The sequence below is a fragment of the Microplitis mediator genome, chromosome 6 (genome assembly GCF_029852145.1).
Source record: "Microplitis mediator isolate UGA2020A chromosome 6, iyMicMedi2.1, whole genome shotgun sequence".
NCBI lineage: Eukaryota > Metazoa > Arthropoda > Insecta > Hymenoptera > Braconidae > Microplitis > Microplitis mediator.
Window position 1 is genome coordinate 2,967,938 of NC_079974.1, and position 11,283 is coordinate 2,979,220.

Sequence of the window (11,283 nt, forward strand, 5' to 3'; positions counted from 1 at the left end):
ATTAAAAAAAATATATCTTAGATATTTTTATTAGGCTAGCATTTCGAAAAATACAGATTGATAGAAAATGTTATTTTCGAATTTCTTAAAATAATTAATGTTAAGTGGCACGGACCATGGAGAGACCACTTTTCATGCGCGGACCATGGAGAGAGCGCTATTCCTTTCCAGTACTTTAAGGGGTTAGGGGTACTCAGGGGTATGAAAAAATGATGATTTTCAATAATTTTTTTTTTGTAGTTAATTACTTTATTTGACAAAAATAAAAACATAGCTTTATTAGAACACGTTTCGATTTGACTTCACGAAAATTTCAAAAAAAAAAATTAATAATTCAAAAAGTTATCGCTGTTTTTGTAGAGCCCGTTCCTCCCGAAGTCCTTTGCGGTGATCATCATAAGTCCTTGGAGATTCATCTAAAATCAATCGGACAAGAAAAATTAGTTTTATTAATAGATAATCTTGTGCCTGATCGAAGCTTTTTTTTTTTTTTTCGAAATTAACAAAATGGCGGCCTCAGGAAATTTTTTTCAAATTTTCGAGAAAAAAACCGACAGTTTATTGTTAAAAAAAAATCGAAATTTTGAAAAAAAAAAAAAATCCTTCGATCAGGCACGAGTTTTTAATGTATTTCAAAAGTACAATAAATTTTATTGAAATCTACCGAGCAGTTTTTAAGTTACAGTGATCACCAGTTCAGAAAACATAGTTTTGAGAAAAACGCATTTAAAGTTTTGCTATGGATTTATGTCGAATTATAAGAATTATTTAATAACTTACACTGAGTCATCTATTCCTGGACCATATAATAGCTCTTCAGCCGACATAGCAGCTTCCAAAATATCGATTTGCTGGTGCCTACGTTGCAATCGACCTTCTCGGGTGTTATCATTAGCGCGCTTATCTGCTACTTTGATACGTGCAGCATCCATTCTTTCTGCATACCGATGAGAATTAGGCCCACAATTAAGTCCTAGTGTATTCATCAAGACTAATAATGAATTTATACCCTCATTAAATATACACATAGCAACGTATGCAGCTATTTGTACGATGGTAAAACTAGTATTTACCGTTTTTGGGCATATTTTCCATACTAGTTGGTTAAAGCTTTCATTATTATTCTGATTGAATCCACCTACACATCTTGAAAGTAAATTTTCATTACTAAGATCTTCGTATATAGGCTTGATAGCTTTTAAAACATCAGAAGGTAAAGGAGAATAATCGTGAGAAAAGGTATCAAGCTCTCCTCTTGCTTCAGCGCGCTGGTAAGAGCACCAAGATTCTTCGCCTTTTGGACACATATCATGATTCGGTTTTTCATCACTCGAGCCGTAGTGATAAAAGGTTGCCATTATAGCAGATTTCATATTTTCAATAGAATCACAATGCCGGCGTATTGCTAAACCATAGTACACAGTTAGTTTGTCTATTAATTTTCCTGTGAGCTTACCTCGACCACCAAGACCTTTTTGTTTACTCTTCAGCGTACGTAATCGACTCCCCATCCGCTTTTGGACATGCCCTATACATTCCTTTTTATTTACAGTTGTATTTTCGTAAGGATCTGATTTTATAATTCCTGAATAGGTCTTGGAGTCACCATCACCAATATAGTTGGCATACTTAACTCCATATTTAGTTTCAGAATACGAAAACATTTCGACCATCGCATCCACCTCCATTTTCCCAGAAGACCCTTGATGATTAGCAGAACACACATCTTCATGCGATTGATACCATTCCTCGAACTCAACAGTATTTGTTTTTTTTTTCCAATACTCACATAGCTTACAATATGCACTTTTAATGTTTATGTCAAGAATCTTTCCAGTAAAATAGCCAATTATAGAAGAAACTCCAAATGACGATGTATATCCCCGTTTTTGCCAGGTTCCATCTCCCGATACAGTTAGATGATTTATATCTTCATTTTCAGTTGTTGGCATTGCTTGCTTTTCTTCATTCACAGCTTTCGTCATGAAGGTTTCTGCGACGGCTTTACTACAATTCAAAATCTGTTTCAGTAAAATTGTATGCGTAGATTTATCTAAAAAAGACGGCATGTCCATCAGGCCGCAAAACTTGCACAATCCTTCGTATCCTATTCCTAGTATTCTCATTACAAAAATGAAACGTCTGTTTATTTCATAAGAATGCCCAACGAAAGAACAGGAAGGAATATATTCATTTCCACAGTTATTACATGCAACTACAATTTTGAATCCCAGCCCACGTGTACTTGCTGTTTGAAACACTACATTTCCATCACATTTTTTACATTTTATAAGAGCAGAAATTGCAGTGAATACCTGAATAAAATTTATTATTCGAAATTCAGTACTGCTGTCTTCAGGTACATCATCTTCAGTGTTTTGTTTTAATTTTTTAGAAGATGTACTCTGAATACTTTCATCACGTTCGGCTGTTTTCGGATTAAAAACATTCTTTCTTTTGACTGAACGCGACTTATTAATTTTTTCAGAACTCCGAAGTTCTCTTGAAACCTTTCTAGAATCACGTCCCATGGTTAATAATTTAATTCACTTGAGAAATAATTTATCACAAAACTATCGACTGATCAGTGCAACGACTACAGGTATACTGGCAACCAAAAATTATTTTTCAGTTCTTGTACTACCTACAAATTGTGAATATATGTAGAAGGATATATATATATATATATATATATATATATAATTATAAATACATTAAAATGGGGAGATATTCATGACAATGAAACCCGAAAGGTCGGTTGCTTGCAGCTGTTTCTAGCTACCTGCTCTCGAATGCCACGTAGCACCCGAGCGTCCTTTGGTCATTGTTAAATAACTCGAAAAGAATTTGTCGGATTCACTTCAAATTTTCACACAATATTTTTAAAATATTATACTTTAAGAAAATGCAAAAAAAAAAAAATCGATTTTTTGAAAATTCTGACTACCCCTAACCCCTTAAGTCGTCTCACTGGACAAAACGGCTGTTGATGTTTTTCAATTAGAATGATGAGAGTCGATCATGAACGGTCATAGTGGTTAAATCGATAGTCATCAGTTGGCATTTTCGCTGGTTTTAACATAAATTCTGTTGAGATATCGAATTTCAATTTTGTTGCACCAGATGAACAAGTTTTTTATTATTAAACTGATGGTATCAATGCTTTACTTGGAATGATATTATTTATGTCTTTCACTTAAAAAATCAAAGAAAATGTAGCTTTTATCCATGAAAAAACAAAATAATCGAAAAAATAAAATTTTCTTAAACGTAAAAAATCCGTATTCTCTCAATAATAATGTAGATGCACGGAAAAAAAAGTATAGTAAAAATTACAATACTATAGTAAAATTTACTAACAGATATGAAAAAATACATTCTGTATTGTAATTATTACTAAACTTTTAGTTAAATTTACTAGTTAGTAATAATTACATAATAAGATATTAAAAATTACTATACGTAATGTATTTTTTGCTAACACGACTATATTTTTTTACTATCTGTATCGTAAATTCTACTGCGTATAGATAAAATTCAAAGTTGGTGTGGATAGCATATACAAAGATGTATTACAAGTTCTGAAACTTGATTAAAGGACACATCGGGCCGTCACACATTGGAAAGGACTCGCATGCGGGAGCTCAGGGTTCGAATCTCGGTTTGAATCTAGTGATTTTTTGAAAAACAAAAATCCACACCAACATCAATACAGATGACAGAAATAATATTAATAATAATCAATAATAATCAAAAGTTAAAAAACTATTAAATATTTAATTTTATTTTTTTCCATTCTAATACAATAAAATTCACTAAACGGGATAGTAAAATTTACTAAATAGGATAGTAAAATTTACTAAACGACTTGTAAAATATGTTAATCTGTTTATGAATTTTTCATATAAATCATAAGCGTTTCAAGATTGCTATCCAAACTTAGTAATTATTCTTATATTTTCTAGTAAAATTTACTATATTTTCTTCTCCGTGTAGGGGAGGTTGGGGCACGAAGGCTCCCTTAAGCCCGTTTTTTCTTTTTGTGGCTTTTAACCATCAAATTCGTTTATTTTTCGTCTATTTCGGAAAAATCAGTCGAAATCGTGCAAACAATCGTATAAATTATTTTTTGCTGGGGCACAAAAGGCCCCCTCCCCAAAAAATTGAAAAAAAATTTTTTTTTTATTCTCCGTCAAGTCATGACCTCTATAATATTTTTATTATATTTCAGGTCGATATGTGACATGTGGGGTAAAATGAACCATTAAATATAATACATTTACCAAGCGCGGACCATGAAGAGAGCGCTATTCCTCACCAGTACTTCAAGTCGTCTCACTGGACAAAACGGCTGTCGATGTTTTTCAATTAGAATGATTTGAGTCAATCGTGAACGGTCATAGTGGTTAAATTGATAGTCATCAGTTGGCATTTTCGCTGGTTTTAATATAAATTCTGTTGAGATATCGAATTTTCATTTTGCTGCACTAGATGAACAAGTTTTTGATTATTCAACTGACGGTATCAATGCTTTACTTGGAATGATATTATTTATTTTTTTCACGTAACCAATCAAAGAAAATTTAGCTTTTATCAATAAAAAAAAATTAATCGAAAAAATATAATTTTCTTGATTGCTTTATGTACGTATTTCATTTTTAAATGCTTTAGATTGTTAATAGAAAGTAAAAAATCCTTATTCTCTTAATAATAATGTTGATAGGGGAGCTTGGGGAACGAAGGCCTTCTAAGCCGGATTTTTTTTTTGTGGCTTTTAACCATTAAATTCGTTTATTTTCCGTCTATTTCAGAAGAATCAGTTGAAATTGTGCAAAAAATCTAAAAAACATTTTGTTTCTGGGGCACGAAGGGCCCCCTCCCCAAAAAATGAAAAAATAAAATTTTTTTTATTTTCCGTCAAGTTATGACCTTTATAATGTTTTTATCATACTTTAGGCCAATATGTCATATGTGGAGTGAAATGGACCATTAAAAAAAAAAAATTGTAACAAAATATTTAACTTGACGGAAAATAGAAAAAAAATATTTTTTTCGTTACAATTTTTTTTTTTTCGAGTGATCCATTGTGCCCAACATATCTCATATTCGCCTAAAATATGATAAAAACATTGTAGAGGTCATAACTTGACGGAAAGTAAAAAACAAATTTTTTATACCTAATTTTTGAGGGGGGCCTTCGTCTCCCAGGCTCCCCTATTTTTAATTGAATCAACGACATAAGAAAACAAAATATAATAAAATTGTATATTGCATGCCTTAAGCGCGAGCGTAGATATGCTCTACTCTCGCCTGAAAATTAAAAAACTGGGTTACGTCAGAGTTTTATTTAAACAAAAATATGATTTTTTTTTCTTTTTTTATTAGCATTTTATGCGCATAAATAATTGAAATGGTTTGAAAAAAAAATTGGAAATTGTATCATAAATATATGATAGAAATTTTTCATATTTGAAAAGTAGGCATTAATGTGGGAAAAATATTGGAGGGAAGATTGAGATTAATTATCTTTATTAGGCATTAAATAAATAAATATTAATTTTGGAAGAGTTTTGGTCAAAGGATATGAATTGAGGTATATATAAGACTTGAGTGAGTTTTTACGTGTAAAAAATTTGGTGGCCCTGAGAAGGGCTGTTGTCAACTCAAAGTTCGGGAACTTGAGTATCTAATCATCTGCATCGTCGCCTAGAAGAACAGTCAGCTCTATCTGTAAAATTAGATTTCCGTCCACCAGTAGACGCAATAAGTCGGGGTCACTTCGTTTGAAGAAACTCCCGAGGTATATGTAATTGTCGTAGTCGTGGAAAGGTTGTATTTTTGCAGGCAGTCTCAGTAGGTTACCTTCCTCACCCACCACACAGCATTCGAGCTCGAAGCTGATTTCAGAATGCTCCGATTTCAATGGAAGGATCCCCAAGGTGATCCAGTGTTCATCTTCTTCGTCGTGGCTAACCTCTACTTTGAAGCTCCAAACGTCGTTGACGTGAAAACCTGAAGCAAACTCTATAAATATCGGACTAACTGTCCCAGCATCGTTGATAAAGAGGAGTTCGTCGAAGTACTCCAGTTCGAAAGATTGTACAGTTGTGTACGTTGAATTTTGGAAATTACAGTCCATGATAAGTCAAACGCTTGATCGTCAATATATAAAGAATGTAACTTACGAGGCGTACAGCGCAACGTTTCGAGCGTAATAACTGCTACTGACCGTGTGACGTATATATAAACTTTGACTACCCCCTCCATTAAATTTTAACCAATTACCAGAAAGGTGAAGTTTACCCTCACTCCTTAGAAAGAACCAATCACGACGATATTGATTTTCTCCCTCCATTCTTAATTTTAACTAATTAAAATCGAGATATTGTATGACGATAAAATATTATCAATGTTCTTTTCCAAATAACTGCATCCTTCAATTTTACCTGTATTGGATAAATCATGTTAGGAGTTTATATGTGTGTGACAGGAAAAAGTTTGTTTCGGAACAAAAAGCCATATTCTTAAGTATCACTTTTAATAAATTAAAAAAAAAATTTTTTTTATCTAAAATAAAATAATCCAATAATTTAGAACCGGAAATATTTAATTTTACCTCAAATATAATCAATAATTTTTTTAATTTTTGATTTTGAAAACTACATTTTTTTTCAACAAAAATTTATATTCATTAAAGCGGAAATTTTTAAATTACACCAAACCCACGAATCTTGACCGTAGAATAATTTCTTTTTGCACACCACAACAAAAGCGCTGAGAGTACTTTATGATTTATCTATTATTTTTGACTCGTTCACTCGCATTAAGATATTTTTACGCTTGTTTGGTGTACACAAAAATCAGTTAAATTGTGTACAAGTGTCCCAAAAAAAGTCATTATTACTTATTATTATTATAAGTCATTTATTTTTGCATTGGTATATCCCAGTGAGTTCCCTTTTTTTTTTTGATTTCGAATTGATTTTCTAATTGAATTTCGAAATTGATCGGATGAGTCACTTCAAAGATAATCGAAAAAAATCGTTTTTTATCATTTCTTTCGCCAACGATATCTCTCGAACAAATTAACCGATTGAGATGGTTGAGGTGGCATTCAACGCGGCTTATAAATTTTTAGAGCTGAATAGATTTTGGAGTCGATCGTTTGAGTCGTTTCTGAGAAATCACTAAAAAACTAAAAAAAAAAATTTTTTTTTTTTCGTAATTCGCCAATATTTTCAAGTCTGCTTGATCTAATAATCTAAAATTTTCAGGAAAGTTAAGGGCCAACAAGCTCTTTCGATTGCCACCTCAACCATCCAAATCGATTTATCAGTTGAAAAATTACAAAGAGTTTACACACACACACACACACACACACACACACACACACACACACACACACACACACACACACACACACACACACACACACACACACACACACACACACACACACACACATACATACATACATACATAAATACACTGAGGCATCATTCTGAAAATAGTCAGAATAGCTTTCTCGGACCTTAAAACGTTGATATCTGATAAAAATTCGATTTTCGTAAATCGGACCGAAACCAATAACTTCCCGAATTTTTGAAAATATACAATTTTCTTAGCGGGAAGTTACAAATTTTTTTTTTTTTAGTTTTTTAGTGATTTCTCAGAAACAACTCGAACGATCGACTTCAAAATCTAATCAGCTCTAGAATTTCAAAATACCCGTCGATTGCCGCCTTAGCTATCTCAATCGGATAATTCGTCCGAGAGTTATCGCGGGAGAAAGAAATGGTAAAAAACAGTTTTTTGCAAATATCTTTGAAACAACGGAACTAAACATTCCGAAAATCTAATCAACTTCAGAATTTATTAAAACGCGTCGATTGCTACCTCTACTATGAAAATCGGTCAATTTGTTCCTGGGATGTCGTCGGAGAAAGAAATGCTAGCAAACAGTTTTTTTCAAAAACAATGGCACACACAAGTATTGTCGAGCTTGAAAATGTATCCACGACAATGTTTTCAAGCTCAAGAAGCTCGAAAACAGCAAGAAGTTTTGGGGCTGGCCCCCAGGGTCACCGATAGACAGGTTTTTTTTAATAATATTTAGGTTTGAAAAAAAATTTGAAATCGTAAGACCGCTAAATCAAGTATCATAAATATATGTTTGATATTTTTAATGCTTTTTGACATTTGAAAAGTAGGCATTAATGTGGTAAAAATATTGAAGGGAAGATTTAGATTAATTATATTTATTAGGCATTAAATAAATAATATTAATTTTGGAAGAGTTTAGGACACAGGATGAGATGGAGAATATATAAAACTTGAGTTAATTTTTACGTGTAAAAAATTTGGTGGCCCTGAAAAGGGCCGTTTTCAACTCAAAGTTCGAAACTTGAGTATCTAATTATTTCAAATCGTCGCCTATACGAATAGTCAGCTCTAACTGTAAAATTAGAGTTCCGTCCGACAGTAGACGCAATAAGTCGGGCTCACTTCGTTTGAAGAAATCCCCGAGGTATATATAATTGTCGTAGTCTTTGAAAGGTTCAATTTCTGCAGGCAGTCGCAGTATGTTACCTTCCTCATCCACCACACAGCATTCGAGCTCGAAGCTGATTAAGGTATGCTCCGTTTTCAATGGAAGGATCCCCAAGGAGATCCAGTGTTCATCTTCTTCGTCGTGGCTAACCTCCACTTTGAAGCCCCAAACGTCGTTAACACTGAGACCTGTAGAAAACTCCGTGTATAACGGAGTAATTGTCCCAGTCTCGTTGGTGTACAGAAGTTCGTCGAAGTTCTCCAGCGCAATGGTACCTGCACTTGTGCACGTTAAACTTTGAAAATCACAGTCCATGATGTTTCAGACAATCGATAGTAACTAAATGAAGAGTTTAAAGTGCGAGGCGTACAGCGCAAAGTCTCAAGCGTAATGAGTGCTACTGACCGTGTGACATGTGTGTATACTTTGACCATCCCCTCCACTAAATTTTGACGAATTATCGGAAAGGTAAATTTTACCCCCACTCCTTAAAAAGGACCAATCATGACAATATTGATTTTCTCTCTTCATTCCTAATTTTAACTAACTAAAATCGAGATATTGAATCACTACACTGTAAAAAATCACCGGGGGAAGTCCGAGCGGTGTAGGTCTTAAAATCGGTGGTGTTAAATTTTAACATCGAAAGCGGTGTAGGAATAACGCTGCCGCCGGTGTCAATATTCTAGACCAGTGTTAAAATATTTTACTTTGTAAATATTTTTACTTACTCGATCACTCTACTTGTTAATAAATGATATTCTTTATTTATTTTCATAAAACAAGTCCATTTTTAACACCGCTCTTTTTACAGTATATGAAATATGATCAATGTTAGTGATCTTTTTATAATAAATTGAATTCACACTGGCATATAAATCCAGCCAACAAGAAATTTGAATCCATATTAATATTTTTATTTTAAATTGTACTCAAGTTGGGACGTTGATGAAAACAAAAAACTATGTACAATTTTTATATATTTTTAGACAAAATAAATCCGAAAATTTGGTACGAGGGATTTTTAATTATAATATATAAATATTTCGGGAGATTTCCTTGAAGTAACATTAAAAACAAATTTTAAATTTGTAATAATAAACTTTTTTTCGTAACCCAGGTTATTTTTCCCGCCACTCAACTATTCCCTCATTGGCTCGCTGATACCGACGTTATTACTATTGTTGTTATTTTACGTTAAAAATAATTAATTGATAAATGTTAGATATTTTTAATTTTCTTAGACATTCAAAAGTGGACATTAATGTTGAAAAAATATTGGAGCAAGGATTTAAGTTAAGGGAGACTAAGCTTTAATCGGTTTTTTTTTTAATTCTACTGATAATAATTAGTAGAAAATAAAATTGTCAACAAAAAAAAACCTATAACAATTTATAATAAATCTTATAGTTTTGCCGGAAAAGTGGAAAGATCTCGAACTTTACTTCGAGCATTAATAACTATTGAACAGGTGGATTTATCAAAAAATGATGAGTGACTTTGTTTGTAAAGCGTTTAATTTCCTATATAGACATTAGAGTGGGCCGAAAATACGTTTTTTTTGAATTTTTATTATTAATACCAAAAATATTTTTTTTTGTACAAAAAAAAAATTTTTCGGAAATCAAAAAAAATTTTAGCTCAATAAATTAGGCTCGCCAAATCCCGCTAAAGTTTGAAGTTGTTTAAAATTTTTTTTTCAACACATTTTGATCGAAAATTTAATTTTCTACATAAAAGGTCCTATAATAAAATTACGTAAAATTGATAGTTACTGAGATAATTGCAATTTTGTTCTAGAAAATATAATTTTTCAAGATATTATCACTTTTTCGAGTAAAATATAAATTTTATCATGTAAGTTTCATGGAAAATCAAATTTCTTACAAAATTGGTCTTCTGGTAAAAGTTGAAATTTATAGTTATTCAGAAACTGGCAGTTTTATGTTTAAATAGTCACATTTCTCGTTATTTGGTGGTTTTTACTAAAAATTGCTATTATCTTTGTAACTATCAACTTTGAATAAATTTTTATTCGGTCTGTTTCGTAGAAAATTGGATTTTCTGCGAAATTTCTATGATAAAATTTATTTTTTACCCTGAAAAAGTAATATCTTGAAAATTTCATTATTTAGAGCAAAATTGCAATTATCTGAGTAACTATCAACTTTACGTAATTTTATTATATGACCTTTTTGGTAGAGAATTAAATTTCCGCTCAAAATGGGTTGGAAAAAAATTTTAAACAATTCCTAACTTTAGCGGGATTTGGCGAGCCTAAGATATCGACCTAAAATTTTTTTTGATTTCCGAAAAATTTTTTTTTTTGTACAAGGAAAAATATTTTCGGTATTAATAATGAAAATAAAAAAAAAGCGGATTTTCGGCCCACCCTAATAGACATGTCTTGATCTATGCGATCTATTGATTTGTTAACGAGTTAAAAATATTCAAAGTAAATAAAAATTTTCCGTGTTAGTTATATGGAAAATTGAATTTTTCAATGAGCTAGGCCTGTCATCGACGTAGATTTTTTTTTTCTTGCGTGACAATTTTTTTATTTTTTGTTTGTGTTGAAGTATGATTTTTTCTAAATGCACTGAATTAAATTTTGAATCTATGTCGTCTTCTGTGATGACCGATCATTTTTTTTTAAAAGACGGACTAATAATTGTCAGTTAATCATCAGAATCGGTCATGATTGGCGAGCTGATTAATCAAGCAACTCGTTT

At 31.9% G+C, this 11,283-nt stretch overlaps 1 protein-coding gene across 3 annotated transcripts; it reads right to left on the bottom strand.

The window, feature by feature from the left end:
• Positions 1-242: 242 nt before the first annotated feature.
• LOC130669510 (uncharacterized) lies at positions 243-2,866 on the bottom strand. Of its 3 annotated transcripts, none has more exons than XR_008990204.1 (3): positions 1,074-2,866; positions 781-973; positions 243-416 (listed from the first exon to the last, which is right to left on the bottom strand). XR_008990204.1 is itself a non-coding variant. In XM_057472462.1 (2 exons), exons 1-2 carry the CDS (start codon positions 2,529-2,531, stop codon positions 413-415), a joined length of 1,755 nt encoding a protein of 584 aa, XP_057328445.1. In that variant the 5' UTR covers positions 2,532-2,866; the 3' UTR covers positions 243-412. The 3 variants fall into 3 exon arrangements, 1 of the variants encoding a protein (XP_057328445.1); XR_008990205.1 differs by having other exon boundaries at positions 781-991; XM_057472462.1 differs by having other exon boundaries at positions 781-2,866.
• Between the last annotated feature and the right edge of the window lie 8,417 nt (positions 2,867-11,283).

Excerpts from the sequence above, each read along its gene's own strand:
- LOC130669510 (XM_057472462.1), bottom strand. The coding sequence starts at position 2,531 with ATGGGACGTGATTCTAGAAAGGTTTCAAGAGAACTTCGGAGTTCTGAA.